At 41.1% G+C, this 16,695-nt stretch overlaps 1 protein-coding gene across 1 annotated transcript in view; it reads right to left on the reverse strand.

Annotated features, from left to right (window-relative positions):
- Positions 1-14,771, reverse strand: part of LEMD3 (LEM domain containing 3) — a 66,009-nt gene extending 51,238 nt beyond the window's left edge. The window contains exon 1 of the mRNA XM_025926826.2: positions 13,198-14,771. Within this exon, the coding sequence (XP_025782611.2) occupies positions 13,198-14,731 (1,534 nt within the window). The 5' untranslated portion in view covers positions 14,732-14,771. The remainder of the gene's footprint in view (positions 1-13,197) is intronic.
- Positions 14,772-16,695: the final 1,924 nt, after the last annotated feature.

Raw genomic sequence — 16,695 nt, forward strand, 5'->3', positions numbered from 1 at the left:
CATAACCTATGAAGTTAACATAACTGCAAAAATAAGAACACTCCTTTGCAGCACCCAGAGATAAAGCTAATTAGGTAACATAAAAAGAAGACTCCTTTTCGGGCACCTGGGTGGCGCAGTCGGTTAGGCGTCCGACTTCAGCCAGGTCACGATCTCGCGGTCCGGGAGTTCGAGCCCCGCGTCAGGCTCTGGGCTGATGGCTCAGAGCCTGGAGCCTGTTTCCGATTCTGTGTCTCCCTCTCTCTCTGCCCCTCCCCCGTTCGTGCTCTGTCTCTCTCTGTCCCAAAAATAAATAAACGTTGAAAAAAAAATTAAAAAAAAAAAAAAGAAGACTCCTTTTATCTGCTTGGACAGCTTGAGATTAAGGTTGAAAAATACCAATAAGGATTATAAACGTAACAGACTCTTCTATTACTTATTAACATCACTGACAAGACATATCATACACAGTGCTGACCATGTGTTGTTTAATTAGACTACTATAGCCAGGAAATTCTAACTTACTGTATTAAAAATATACAGTCACGTATCGCTTCAAATTTCTCCAAAGCATTTCCATAAACATTATTACTTTAGTTCCCTACAAAAGTCACTGGCTAGAAGAAAAGTTGATTTTACTATCCTCTAATCTGACAGATGCAAAAACCAAGGCCCAGAGGTTATGAGTGACTCAACTGCCCAAATAAAGTTGGTAGGTGAGAAAAGATGTATAAAAAAAATCTGCTGCCTAGTGGTTTAGATTGTGGACCCTGAAGTCAGATCATGGGCTCAAATGCTAGCCCCAAAGCTTAGCCCCAAAACTACTAGTAGCTGAGGATCCTGGACAAGTCACTTGTAACTGTATTCTCTCTACATTTCAGTTTACTCATGGAGATAATATGAGTATAGTTCCACTCATAAAAATTAAGATGAAGTGCTCATACATACGAAGTTCTCAATAAATGCTTTTATCATTTAAGGCTTTAAAATCTGAAAGAAGGAACATTTGGAGATGACATGTCTGAAAAACAAAACAAGACTTTTTGTCATAAGCTTAAGAATACTTCTAGAACATCTTGAACTATAATCATAAACACTTCATATTGATAACATTTCCATTTTTGGCAAATTCATTCTTGATGTCTCCTCCTTTAAAAAGAAGTGCTTTTTAAAGTACTTTTAAAAACCTGGAAGAAATGAAAACTATTTCTTTGTATACAGTACACATTGTGGTAAACTCTACCATAGGGCATACTCAAATTTGCTGCAAATAGTAATTATTTTTTTTTAATTTGAGAGAGAGAGAGAATGCAAGCAGTGGAGAGAGACAGAGGGAGAGAAAGAGAGAGAGAATCCCACGCAGGCTTCACACTCAGCGCAGAGCCCAACATGGGCTCAATCTCACAACCATGAGATCATGACCTGAGCTAAAATCAAGAGTTGGACACTCAACCTACTGAACCACTCAGGCGCCCCCAGAAAATAATTTTTAAAGTCACGTTTCCTAAGTCACAATATACAAATCTATGCAGTGCTGCATGGTAACCAAATCTCAATTCTGGAGGATAGTTACTGCATAAATATTCAGGAGAAAGAAGAGAATACCACCACCACGTGGGAGAAAGGGAGACAGTATGTCTGGGAGAAGAGTTTCAGTCCTATAATCCCAGAAAGTATATACTCATCTTCTGGTATTAGTTGGCACATAGTAGGTGCTCAATAATTTATGAGTGCATGAATGGATGAAAAGGAGAAACTGAATTCTGCTTCCAGTAAACTCAATCAAACAAGAAAATAACGGATACCATGGGACGTACCCTTATAAACCTACAAAGTCATTAATAAGGCTGACCAAGCCATAACCCAGGGACTAGAAGAAACAGATATTCTAAGATCTCCCCTCTCCTAATTAATTTCAATGACCCTCTCTATATGGAAGTTTTTACACTTTATAAGTATAAAGTGCTTTCAAAAATTAGCCACAATCAGCAAATTCCTTTTGTACACATATACATATAAAAGGAAACTTTAACTGCAAAACAAAACAAATATTGTACTCATGTGTTAAAATGCTCATTGCTCCTAAAGCCATTTTTTTTTTCTATTCATGTCACATTCAAGGCAGGAAGTAATTGTTGGTGCATATTCACCATTCAATTAGTTCGGGACAGCTGAACTAAACCCTTGCATAGTTTTGCACCCAAGCCTTTTTTCTAAATTTTAGCTTGCCATTTGATATTGTTTTAAGCAAAAAGCTATGAACATAGAGCAATAAATCTGCTACCCAGACAAAAGATGTAGTATAATTTTAAATCTATACCTCTAGAACAAAGAAAAAACTAAGACACCATAAAATTAATACATTATGGCTTCTCCATGATAAATCTGTTATCCTATTTTCAGACATTATTATTTGTTAGTATAATTTTTTCTTAAGAAAGAGAGCCACATGAGCAAGTGGGGGGATGGGGCAGAGGGAGAGGGAGAGGGAGAAGAAGAGGGAGAGGGAGAGGGAGAAGGAGAGGGAGAGGGAGAGGGAGAGAGAAAGAGAGAGAATATCAAGCAGGCTCCACACTCAGTGCAGAGCCTGACACAGGGCTTGATTCCATGACCCTGGGATCATGACCTGAGCAGAAATCAAGAGTTGGATGCTCAACCGACTGAGCAACCCAGGCACCCCAGTGTAAATTTTTATAATCCTTTAAATAGAATTAGAAATAAATTTTAGAAATAAATTTCCAAAGGCATGATGTAAAATATGTAAAATTTAAATATGTCAAATAAATATTAAAACCTAAACACTTTCTTCCTGGTCAACACTTGTTTAAAAATTATTTTGACAGTGTTGTTAATAAAGAATATTAATTAAATGAAGATTAAAAAAAAAAAAACAAAACACTCTCATTTGTGAGTTGTGTGTGGGTGGCTCAGACAGTTAAATGCCAAACTCTTGATTTCAGCTCAGGTCATGATCTCAGGATCACGAGATAGAACCCTATGTTAGGGGCGCCTGGGTGGCGCAGTCGGTTAAGCGTCCGACTTCAGCCAGGTCACGATCTCGCGATTGTGAGTTCGAGCCCCACATCAGGCTCTGGGCTGATGGCTCAGAGCCTGGAGCCTGCTTCCGATTCTGTGTCTCCCTCTCTCTCTGCCCCTCCCCCCTTCATGCTCTGTCTCTCTCTGTCCCAAAAATAAATAAACGTTGAAAAAAAAAAAAATTAAAAAAAAAAAAAAAGAACCCTATGTTAGGCTCCATGATGGGTGTGAAGCCTACTTAAGATTCTCTCTCCCTTGAGGCACTGAGTGGCTCAGTAGGTTAAGCATCCCACTCTTGATATCGGCTCAGGTCATGATCTCGTGGTTTCGTGAGTTCTTCAAGAGTTCGAGCCCCTGTGTTGGGCTCTATGCTGACCTCACGGAGCCTGCCTGGGAGGCTCTCTCTCTCAAAATAAATAAACTTAAAAAAAAAAAAAAAAAAAGAATCTCTCCCTCTTCCTTTGCCCCTCCACCACTTGTGTGTACTCTCTGTCTCAAAAAAATGAAATAAAACTATCACTTGTGGGATTCAGGTTAAATCATGCACTATTAAAATAGCAAAAGCCAAGGTTACTGCTCAAATACACTGCTACCTGTTCACCTTAAAATCTTTTAAAAATAAAATCTGAGTATGGAAGTCAAAATCTGAAGCTTTCAGATAATAACTGTCATTAACCATTTCCACAATTAGATTAGGCTGGGATCCCAAATGGTTGTTACTTTTAGTGTATAATAAATACAGGATTAAAGATATATCATTATGATATAATTTTCATAAAGAAGTTACTACCACCACTTGTTTACCATAAATTTGGGAGAAGATTTCCAATACTTTAAGGTATACTTCATTTTTAGACTACTTATAAACTAAATTAACTCTCTCTTTGTGCTGTTGTTATAAAACTCCTCGCGGTAACATTCCTTTTACTTATATAAAATATTTTTCAGATAGGTAAAGTTAATATAAAATAATGAGCAAGAAGAAGCTCGTTTTAAAAATTTACAATTCTACTGATTAATTATGAAAACATCTGACTTTTAAAAGTAACCCTGAAATTACAGAATGGATCATTTCCACTAAAAGAAACCTAAACACAAAAAAACACACAAAGTTTATTTAAAAGGAGCAAAAACTGGAAGAACAAATGTGCTATATTTAAAGGTTTTTATGTCTTGAAACTGGAACAATGGAAAACATGTTTGAAAGTGCTAATGCAAAATCAGAGGACCTTTTTACCCACCAGTTTTGAGAGACTCTACGTTATCTTTTAAAAATTAGAAATAGCACCGGGGCGCCTGGGTGGCTCAGTCAGTTAAGCGCCTGACTTTCGCTCAGGTCGTGATCTCGCGGTTCATGGGTTGAAGCCCCACATCGGGCCCTGTGCTGACAGCTCGGAGCCTGGAGCCTGCTTTGAATTGATTCTGCGTCTCCCTTTCTCTCTGCCCCTCCCCTGCTCATTCTCTCTCTCTCTCTCTCTCTCTCTCTCTCTCGCTCGCTCACAAAGGTGAATAAACATTAAAAAAAAATAGAAATAGCATGTTTCCTATTTTACACATTATATATTATAGTTTGTATTTTATTACAGCAGACTGACCTCATATACCAATGAATTAGTGAATTAATCTAAAGGATAAATAGTCCCACACAAGATTCCTAATTGTTGAGTGAGTACAAATTTGTACTTTGTCTTAAAGTTGTTAGATTTCACAGATTATTCCTGGCATTTCTAGGATTTCATGCATTAATCTGCTTCACCCATCCATATCTTTTCATAATCTTCTAGATAACAATAATGGTAGAGAACATATACGCAGTCCTTATGCACTTACACATGTTAAAAGGCAATCTAGCAGAGTGGTGAAGAGACACTATCTGAATCCAAACACTGCCTCGGCACTTACTAGCCACATGACCCTGGGCAAACTCAGCTTCGCCCAGTATCAGTTTCCTCATCTACAAAACAGGACAAATAGCTGCCTCATGAAGATTAAACAACAATTAAAATTGTTCAGCACAGTGCCTGGCGCATAAGGCCGCACAGGGTCAGCTGCTATTGTGATCACTATGTGTCATGTACTGTGCCAAGTACTTTACATGCCTTATTCCACTTAATTCTCACTTAATTCTCTTTTACAGATGAGGATATTGAGGATCACAGTGGTTCAGCAACTTGCCTTTAACAGAAAAGCTAATTAGCGCAAGAGCCAATATGCAAACCCAGGTCAACCTCCTTAATCCAAGCCCTGATATCTACGCCAATCTTCCTCAAACTAGGCTCCCTGGATACACTCATGGGGAATTCTTATGTTTTCACTCTGGTGATTCTTATTTTAAGTTATTCTAGAGATAATTTTCAAATGAAAGACATTTTCACAGAGTAGATTTTATTTAAATCATCCAGCTGGGATATGCAAAGCCCTGGTGTTCCCAGGAATATTCTTAGAGGCCTAGAAAATTTTTTTTCCTTACATGTAAAGTTTTTCAAAGTAACACTCAGCTCTCATTCTTCAAGAATGAGGCAAACAGGGACGCCTGGGTGACTCAGTCACTTAAATGTCTGACTTTGGCTCAGGTCACGATCTCACGGTTCGTGAGTTCGAGCCCCGCATTAGGCTCTGTGCTGACAGCTCAGAGCCTGGAGCCTGCTTTGGATTCTGTGTCTCCCTCTCCCTCTGTTCCTCCCCTGCTCACACTCTGTCTCTCTCTCTCAAAAATAAACATTAAAGAAAAAAAAAAAGGAATGAGGGAAACTAATTTTCAAAATCCTTACACCTATTTCATTATAGATATCAAGTTTTGAACCAAGTGGCTACTGTAACTACTTGAAAAAGTAAAAAAAAAAAAAAACAAAAAACCCAAAAACTATGGTACCCTTTTGCAATGCTTCATCTTGGTTTTAAAAAAAAACCACACATACATTAAAAAAATAAGTATTAGGGGTGCCTGGGTGACTCAGATGAACGTCCGACTTCGGCTCAGGTCATGATCTCACGGTTCGTGAGTTCAAGCCCTGCGTCGGGCTCTGTGCTGACAGCTCAGAGCCTGCAGCCTGTTTCGGATTTTGTGTCTCCCTCTCTCTCTCTCTCTGCCCCTCCCTCACTCGTGCTCTGTCTGTCTGTCTCTCTCTCTCTCAAAAATAAATATTAAAAAAAATTTTTTTAATAAAAAAATAAGTGTTAGGGGCGCCTGGGTGGCTTGGTCGGTTAAGCGTCGGACTTCGGCTCAGGTCATGATCTCACGGTCCGTGAGTTCGAGCCCCGCGTCGGGCTCTGTGCTGACAGCTCAGAGCCTGGAGCCTGTTTCAGATTCTGTGTCTCCCTCTCTCTCTGCCCCTCCCCTGTTCATGCTCTGTCTCTCTCTGTCTCAAAAATAAACATTAAAAAAAAAAATTTAAAAAAAAGTGTTAAAAAGATATCTATTCCTCTAGTAAACAGTACTAGTATACTCGGCACCAGTCTCTCTCATCTTTAATGCAATTATATAACTACAATAACCTAGGATATTTCTAGTTGAACAACTCAAAAAATAAACTCCCCCAAAACTTATTTTCTCTATACTACTTTTCCCCCAGAAAGATCCCTCTTCAGCATCTCTAATCCACCGATCAATGGTATAGTACTGTCTCCGTCATCCAGGCTCATAAACTCAGAATAATCTTTGACTCTTCTCCTTTATTCTCTGGATCCAAACAGTCATCAAATATTATATGACCTTCTTCAAATGACAGACCCTATTCCATCCCCACATTATCAGCCTCCTCGGGTGTTTCTCACTCCGTGTGTGCTTATAGTGCCTATCACCCCACGCCTGCTCTCCAACCTTACCAATCCATTACCTATACCACCACCTGTTTATCCTTCTTTTAAGAAGAACTTGATGTTAGTCCTCTGCTTTAAAACCTCCATGGATTCCCACTGCTCAACCCACAGAATCAAGTCCAAATTTGGAACCTGAACTTTTGACCATTTGAGACTGATCAGCTCACTATGAATTCCACCCCCCCCCCCTTTTACAAAGTGTGGCACTTATCACCTAATATTAAGTATACTTCTTAACCATTTTCTGCGACTATTTGTGGAGTGGAGGCTTTTGCAAGAATGAGATTTCTTCTGCATCCTTCCCAATACTGCGTATTAAATTAGGTACTGAATAGGTAAGCAATTACTGAGTTACATGATGAGTTAATCAATGCATATAAATTGGGTATCTGATATGTGATCATCTCAATAAATATTTACTGAGGAAAGAACTTGTGCCAAGATACTAATGTGACTTGGGTCTACCAAGCAATTCCCATACGCCAGGCAACAATACTAAAAACTTCACATACGTTACCTCAGGTAATGCTTAAAGTCACCCTGAGGCAGGTATTATCATCTTCATTTTTAATATGAGGCAACTGAGTATCTTCTAGTAAAGTCACAGAGCAGGTATAAGAGGAATGAGATTCAAACTCAGAGCCGAATGTAAAGCCTGTGCCCTTTACCAGTGCAGTCAATTCATCCTACAGGAGCTGTAATCTAACTGGCACAACGAACATTCAAAATTACAATACTCTATAATAAATGCTATGAAGGAGGCATTAGATCTTATTTGAGCAGAGTTTGAGTTTACCCAAACACCAGAGTAAAGAAGACAGGAGTCAGAGAAAATATCCAGAGGTGACGCTTTTAAGAATGAACAGCAGTTAAGAAAGGAAGAAACGGGGCGCCTGGGTGGCGCAGTCGGTTAAGCATCCGACTTCAGCCAGGTCATGATCTCGCGGTCCGTGAGTTCCAGCCCCGCGTCAGGCTCTGGGCTGATGGCTCAGAGCCTGGAGCCTGTTTCCGATTCTGTGTCTCCCTCTCTCTCTGCCCCTCCCCCGTTCATGCTCTGTCTCTCTCTGTCCCAAAAATAAATAAACGTTGAAAAAAAAAAAAAAAAAAAAGGAAGAAACAACCTTCCTAAAGAAGGGGATAATGTACAAAGGCACAAAATGTCATGACATGTTCAGTGAACACCAACTAGTATCCAGAAAGTCCTAATTTTCCAGAAACTAAAATGTGGTAAGAGAAACTGGTAGGAAATGAAACTAGCAAAAGCATAGTCAGATCATGAACAGTTTAGCCACAGAATTTAGATTTTATCCAATAAGGAAGGTAAAGCCATTGAGTAATTTTAAGCAAGAGAGTGAATTATTATTGCATTTGTGTTTTAGACATATTGCTCTGGCACAGAAAACAGACTGAAGAGCTACAACATAGAAGCCTGTTAGAAGACTACTTAAACAGTTCAGGCAATAGACTAACTTAGCGCAACAGTGATGGAGAGAAAAAGATTCAAAACATATGTAAGAGGTAGAACTACCGGACTTAGTAATCAACTGGATTGATGTTTGAGGTCTGGTAGGAACATGAAGGAAAGGAAGGACTCTAGGTAAATTCAAAGTTCCTAGCTGAGTCCTGGGTAGACGGAAGTGCCATGAACTAAAACAGGGAACAGAATGGGGGAAAGAAGGTGAAAGGAAAGCTGATGAGTACACAGAGTGGGTACTTCTGGAACATCCAGGAAAAAAAAAAACACAAAACTGTCCAATAAACAAACAGTTAAGTCTAGAACTCAGGAGAGAACATTTAAGGTAAATATATAAAATCAGGAGGTACTACCCAGGCCAGTGGAGGAAAGGGCCTAGGGAAACTGTACCAAAGGATAGGGACAAAGACAAGAGTTCCAGAGACCACCAATATTTAAAACACAGACAGGAGTAAATGAAAACTGGAAGAGAGTAGTGATGCAGAAGTCTGGGAAGGGGAGAGTTTCAAGAAGGAGGAGTTATCAGTGCACTGAATGTTTCAAAGAGGCAAAGATAAGAACTTCAACACCTCTCTTGGATTTGGCAATTGAGTTAACTAATGACTTGAAGCAGAGATTCCAGAGGAATGGATGGTAAACAAAGCTACACTAGACAGGGGCTGAGTCAATGGCAGAGGCAAAAAGATATCAGTCTTTGCTGAGAAGAGAGTAACAGCTAGAGAAGAACAGAGGGTTGAAGAACAACATTTCCAGGGTGGCAGAGATTTTAGCATTTTTATACGATGAGAAAGGGACAAGCGGAGAGTGAGATTTTTAAATTATGCCTCGTACTTAAACTTAGTATAGTTACCCATAATACAAGGTTAAGGGAAAAAGACAAGTTGCAGGCTAGGTATAGTATATCACTTAAGATAAAATTCAGACTCCTTTCCAAGGCCCTCAAGGCCTTTAGGTCCTTTATGACTGGCCCCTGCCTAGTTCTGACTTCATCATATGCCATTCTCATTCATTATACCCTAGCCACACTGGCCATTCTCTTCTGTTGCTTCAACTTGCCAAGCTGGTTTTTGCCCCAAGAGTCCTGCACTGGCTGTTATTTCTTCCTGGAATGTTTTGCTCCCTGTCAACAGCTAGTTCCTTCAGGTCATTCAGATTTCAATTCAAACGTCACCTCTTTTGAGAGGCCTGCTCACCTGTACGTAATATTACATATCCCTCTACCCCAGGCAAAGTTACTATCATAAACTTGTGTTAGCAATCATCACTCTCTTAAATTCATATTTACTTGCCCATCTTCCCCCGCTAGAATGCTTAAAATAGTGCTTGGCACATAGTAGGCACTCTATTGTTGAATGAAAATGTACACAAACACATATACATATGAATGTAGGTGTTTACGTGAAAAGCACTAAAAAAGTTTTGAAAGGCATTATTTGAACTTATTTATTATACCAGGGGTAAGTGGGAGACTAGAAGGATATATATACCTACTATCTATTCATTTTTTGCTTCATACATCTCTATCCAAATTTTCTAAATCATAAATGTTTCAAAAATCATGTCTTTTATAATTGAAAACAATTTTTAAATAATGCCCATATGTACCTAAGATAGTGTATTCTGCATTTCCATTTTCCTTTGCTGGGTTGTCATGATCTAATCTCACTGTAGACTGATCCTTGAATTGTTTTGGTAGGACAGTTCAAAGTTAGAATCTTAAACCTTAGAGCTACAAAGAATTTAGAGATCATCTAATCCAACCCCCTCATTTTACAGATGAGGAAGAAGAGACCCATAGTAATTTAATTAATAAAAGTGATTTAATAAAACTAGGACATTGATAAAAATTTTCAAAGACCAAATGATTAAGAACTATTTAAAAGGCTAATCTATTACATGTTGTACATAATTTAAATGACAGCTAATAAAAGCTTACTAAAGCTTATTCTCATATATAACCTACAATCTTCCGGTGAAATTATTACTCAAAGTAAAAGTATTTCCTCAAGCACACTATTTGACCAATGAACCCTATGGTTAAGCCTTGGTTAACCATTATACTCATGACAAAGGACTCAGAACACATAAACGTAGGGAGTGAAAATTATTCACCGTTAGGTGTGCAAACTAACTGAATTAGCAGGCATTTCTTTCCACTATATATTATACAGTAAGTCAAATTTATAACACATATATAGTACATTTAAGGATTCCCTAACTTTGATTCAAATTTCTGTATCAATGTCTACAGTGTATTTTAGTGGAAGTTAATGAAAATTACATGTTGAATAAGTAAATATACTACTAAATAATATTTGCAGAAACAATTTTGCTTTACATACATACTGTAATTTACCAGAAATACAACGAATTTTATCTAAACTTTTGAATAATACCACTTTATGGTTGTTTAATAAACTATCTAATTTGATCCTCTTAACATCACCACAGACAGCAGAAATTATTACACCCATCTAATACAGACCTTGACTAAAGTCATGTGGACCAAGTCCTAGAACCCAGATCCTCTACCTCTTAATCAACTGTTGTTTCCATCACCCAAACTACGTTACATTTACCATTCATTAAAACAAAAAACACTTTATAATTTCTTTCCTGTCTTACTGGTGAAGGTGAGGGGGCTACTGAAACCCTAGCAGTCCTATCCTTTTCTATTCCATCTGAAATTTTAGTATCTAAGGAAACATTACTCATTCATCTTAACAGATGTGACAGTCACCTTAACTGAGAATTGTGCTCATCAGTAATTCTTTATGAAATCCTACCAATATTCAATTCTTTTCTCAATCCTAATAAAAGTGCTCTCTTATTTAGAAAGCTCTCTACAAACAGTATCCAAAGTAGTGCTAAGAATACGGGCTTTACAGTTGAAAACAAAATCTGAAGGGCGCCTGGGTGGCTCAGTCAGTTAAGCATCCGACTCTTGATTGCAGCTCAGGTCATGATCTCGCGTTTTATGGGTTTGAGCCCTGTGTCAGGCTCTGGGCTGACGGTGCAGAGAATCCCTGCTTGGGATTCTCTCTCTTTCTCTCTGCCCCTCCCATGCATGCTCTCTCTCCCTCAAAATACATAAATTAACTTAAAAAACTAAATAAAATTTATTTAAAAAAAAACTGAAGCCAAACCTTAGTACTATCACTCACTAGCTAGTCAGTCATTTCTTCCTTGCCTCACTGTCCTCATCTATAAAATCTGCATCTGTGATGTGTTGGGAAGATCAATTAGATATGTACAAAGTACTCAGAAAAAGGCCAGGTCATACAGTTAGCTATTAGAGAAACAGATACAAATAGGTACTGCTGATAATGTCATTTAATTTATATGCACTCCATTAGTTTAACTTCTAATATGACCTATTTCTTTTTCTCCCAAATTATCTGAGACAGGAGACAATATATTACTCTTGCTCCCAGGGAACCAGTTAAAATGAGTGCTGGGTTTCAGTCCTCTTCTAACCCCTCTAATGAAGCAATATAGTAATAATCTGTTATTTGATGATCTTAGAAATGGCTATACACAAATCAAAGGTTACACTATTCTGACTCCTACTCTTTTTAAATCCGCTAACTGCATCATTCACTATTTTGAAACAAACAAACAAACACCCAATCGCAAGCCTGATTTTATAAATACCAATTATGATAAAGTGACTTCAAGTTGGATGAAAGGGACAGATTTCAGGAGGAGTGGGAAGGGGGCCCTAACATTAAGAAATTATATATTCAGCAGTCCATCGCACACTACATTTACTTTTCCCTCTTTTAATCTGCGTAGGCATCATTCTAATCAACATTAGCATCATTTTAGGATTAGGAAAGGGAAGCTCAAACTTGGGCTCGCCCCCCTGGCTCAAGGTGCTGTAACCACTCTAACCTACAGGAGGGCTCTGGCTCAACTCAAGGCCTTTCTTATAATCTCTGCCAGGACAGCTCTCCTGTCCCCCTACAATGCTGTCTCCTCCTACTTCAGGTCTCACCTCACATAGTAGCTACCCTCCCCATCTCTAAATAGCATGTATCAATTACTCCATCCTTATTTCCTTCGCAGAACACAAAATGATCTGTACTTATCTTCTTGTGTTGAAGAACAGATGCTCTGACTTATCACTGCTGTGTTTAAGTGCTCAGCATAGATGAAGCTGGCTTAATGAATGAATGAACACACCATACCTGCCTACAGTCCTTTAGCAAGTAAACGGCAGGGCCTAGAAACCAATAACGGAAAAATCTCACGGCCAACTCCAGCCCTGCCCTACCACCACCTTTTTCACTGGTGGGAAGGGGCATGCTCTGGGCTCAGCAATCAACTTAGAGTTGTGTCTTCCTACTTTCCACATTCATTCACTTTAAAGAAGTTATAGAACTACCTAGATGTAGAACTTCATACTACAAAGTATTTAACTGGAATTTCAAGAGATCTTACGTTACCTTGTAGAATCACAACTCAATTTGAAAAATCATCTCAAATGATTTGTAACATTTATGCATTTATGATGTCCCGTAACAATCAAAATACTTCAAAAGTGTTCATTGGCATCTGCACACATAATTATCTAAGGCTAAAAGAGAATTTATGACCCACACATAAATGCATTTTGCTGACAAGCTGGCAATATTTCGTTTTACGAGAGGTGTTGAATTTCCCACTACATTATACAGAAAAATTGTAAAACCAGTCGTGGGATTCTCGTTCTGATCATGGTAACGTCCTTTCTTAGAGATGACACAAATGCACTCGATCTGCCGCGTGTCGCTATTAATACATGTTCTTAAAGGCAGAAGTCACCTCGTGTAAAATGCCCAATGGGGTGAGGGCAGACCACTAGCAACACCCCCTTTGTGACCTTACCCACAGGGTTTAATACTTACTGCTGAGTCCTCCATCCTCGGATACTCCTGTCCCTCTCATTCCTAGGTAAGTCAGTCCCAGTATTAGGAAAAACAAGCAGGCAGCAGTTAAGAGAAACATCGACAAGTAGTGGGCACTGAAACCCCCTGTAGGGGACACCTCCTCCCGTTTAAACTGCTGGAGAAGTTCCTCCTCGGGTTCGGAAAGCTTCGGTTTGTTGTATGCGTTTTTCAGGTAGGTGTGATTGGAGCCCGTATGATTGGAGTGATTGATCCTGAGTGAACTGGAGGCAGCCACCGCTGCACCGGGAGGAAGGCTGTTGGAAAAAATCCTGGGGGAGTCCACACTGAAGGCCCCGCCGCCGATATGATTATTGGTTTTAAGGAGGGAGCCTGTGGACGAATCCAAGGTTGAGTCCATGTCGGTCAGTGGCGGGGGCAGGAGAGGGGCCAGTTTCTTAGCGGTGACACGGTACCTAGGAATGGGGCTAGAGTCCAGGGGATCACACCCTCCTCCCTGCTCCGCCGCCGCCGCCGACTCTTCGAGGTTTCGGCTCCTGTCTAGACTCCCCGCAGCCGCCGCCCTGTCATTCATCGGGATTCCTCCCCCTCCCTGAACTGAGGTCTCCAGCCGGCCGCCGGCCGATTTAGCAGTCAGCGAAGAGAGAGGCTTACTATGGCTCCGTCTGGGCCGATGCCGGGAAAGGGAGTCGTCCTTTAATACCTGTCTGCTGGAGGCCACGTCGTCGTCCTCCTCTTCCTCCGAGTCCGAATAGTTCTCCCGGCAGCTGTAAGGGAGAAGCCGGCTGCCATTCACCGTCCGGCTCGCCCACAGCGGCTCCTCGGCCTCTGGGTCCCTGTCCTCTCCGTCTTCCCCCTCCTCCTCCTCGTCCTCCGCGGCTGCATCTCTCGCCGACGGGGTCTGCAGCTCCGGAGCCGCCGGCCGCCGGGCCCCCCACCACGAGTGGGGCTTCCTTCTCTCGGCCGAGTTGCTGTTAGTCACCTCGCTGGCGGCCAGGGGCGCCGACGGCGGTTTGAGCCCGCGGTACTGGAGCGAAGCCCGGTCTTTCCTCCCGCCGCCGCCGCCGCCGCCGCCGGCCTGGTCCCGGGGACTGGCCTCCACGTCCGACTCGTCCGAGCTGAAGCCCAGCAGCACTTTGCTGCCAGCCGTGGGGGCGGCCGAGGCGCCCCCGGGCCCTCCCACGGGGCTCTCCGGGCCAGAGGCCGAGATTCGGCCCAGACCCCCAGGAGTCCGCAAGTAGGAGAGGTCGCCAGAGACCGGCCGGCCCCCCAGCCCCGCGGCCGCCGCCGGCGCTCCCGCCGCGGCGACCGCGGCAGCAGCCGTGTTATTGTTATTACTGTTCCGCGTCTTGTTGCCGCGGCCCCCGGACCGGTGCTGCTGCTGCTCTTCCTCTCGAAGCTTCTTCAGCTTCTTGAGGTAGACCGGGCGGGTGCTCTCCGTCACTGGGCCAGGAGACAGGCCGTAACGGCGGAGCTGAGAGAAAAGCTCCTCATCCGAGAGCTGCTGAGGCGCCGAAGCCGCTGCCGCCGCCATTTTCTCTCCAGGGTGTTTTACAAGCTCCGCGCTACCGGAAGTGACGCGCCGCCCTAGACCCTGAACTAGACCGGGCTGCGTCGCCCTCCCAGCGCCACGGACGCCTTGGCCAATGGGAGGCGCGGGAGGAGCTCACCTGAGCGGGAAAGGGCCACCTGAGCGGCGCGCGGCTCCCCCGGCGGAGAGTTTTTCTACTCCGTCACCTTGGGGTGCCGGTGCATTCTCCTCATCCTTTCTGTCGCTTTCTCCTGCAGTTCTCTGTCCTGCCGTTCCTAGTGCCTTTCCCGGGAGCCGCCTTTGCCTAACCACACCTTGACCTCTTCCCAGGTTCCTGTCACCGGGCAATAGTAATTAAAATCTGCCTTAAAGTTCAAGACATTGGTTTTCTTCCCAACCAGTCCCTGCTCCCGCGGGGAACCTAGACAGACTAAAGGAAATCCTTATGGCCAGACTAGGTTGGCAGTTTCCCTGACTCTGGTTTCTTTTCACTTTGTCTTTCCGCTTGACTTAAAAAGAAAAAAAAAAAAAAAAAAAAAAAAAAAAAAAAAAAAAAAAAAATGAGTTCTTTCGCTGCTCTTTTTGAGAAGCCTCTCTTCTATTACAAAGAAAAGATACAGAGTAAACCCGTCCCAATACAACTTTCTGCAAGAATAATGGCTATCCATTCTTTTTATTATTATTATTAATTCTTTAGTTGGTTGTAAAGTGTCTTTCCCCCCCCCCTTTAAAATCTGGTAACCTCGATAGGTGGTCATTTTTGTATTTGAAAGAATCTATCATTTGCTTCATTTTGTGACTTATCAAAAGGACAACACGCCATCTTTTTTCCCTCTTAGTATCTTTCCAACCTGTAATTATTAATTGTTAATGATTATTTTTATGTATTTGTTTTGTAAATGATATTATTTATTTATTATCTTAGTCCTTTGAACAGTAAGCTCCATTATTGCTTCTATTATTAGAAACTTCATTCCTATCGTGCTTGATACTAGAAGCTCGATAAACATTTGTGGAACTAATTAATGAATTGCAAAACTAGGATAGTATGAGATGGATATTTTAACATGGAAATAGTGGCAAATGGGGAGAAGAAACCGGAACACAAACCCCCCAAAAACCAGAAACAAGAAGACCTAGGTACACAACCTCCTCATTTAACCAGTAGATAATGAATCCCAGACAGGTGAAGTTTGCCCAGTTTGATAAAGATCACTTCCCTTTTCCTCAACCCCTGGCAGCTACCCAGCAGCACCCGACACAATATCTGGCAAACTGTAGTAATTTTTTTGTCAAATGGGTTATTTTACCCTGTTACACACATCTGAACAGAAAGATGTGTTAGTCACAAGCATAGATACTAGCTTTTCAACGTTTCAAATCCCACAGCAGAATCACACTCGGTAACCTGAAGTTTTGACTTCTCTTACCAAAGCTTGCCATCTTCTTTAAAAAAAAAAATTTTTTTTTTTTATATGAAGGGGCACTTCCTTGTTCTTTATTAGAGAACTTTAAAATTTACAAATGTTTCTGAATCTATGACTGTTAAGCACTTATAAAAGCGTTAGTCACAGTAAATTTTATCCACTATGATGGTAATGACCCAGAATTTATTACCATAATTGGGTGAAAAGTCAAATGATTACAAACTTACAGACTAATGTGTCAGTATAGCATAGCAGTTAAGCTGGGAGCTTTGGAGTTAAACAAAACTGAATATGAACCCAGCTCTGTCTCTTACTTTTATTCTTAGTTCAACATTTGTTCCATACCCTACTGGAATCATAAAAGTCTGTTGGTTTGGCTTCTGATTTTCATGCACCTTTATATATCTTCCTATGAGGATTGTCAGAATATTTATATTTCTACCTGTGACTTTGGGCAAGTTGTTTAATTTTTCTGAGCCTTAGTTTCTGTATAAACAAAAGAGGGATGATAAATATGTCTCCGAAGACTCTTTTAAGGAT

The sequence above is a fragment of the Puma concolor genome, chromosome B4 (genome assembly GCF_028749965.1).
Source record: "Puma concolor isolate L17-30 chromosome B4, mPumCon1.1.hap2, whole genome shotgun sequence".
Classification (NCBI taxonomy): Eukaryota; Metazoa; Chordata; class Mammalia; order Carnivora; family Felidae; genus Puma; species Puma concolor.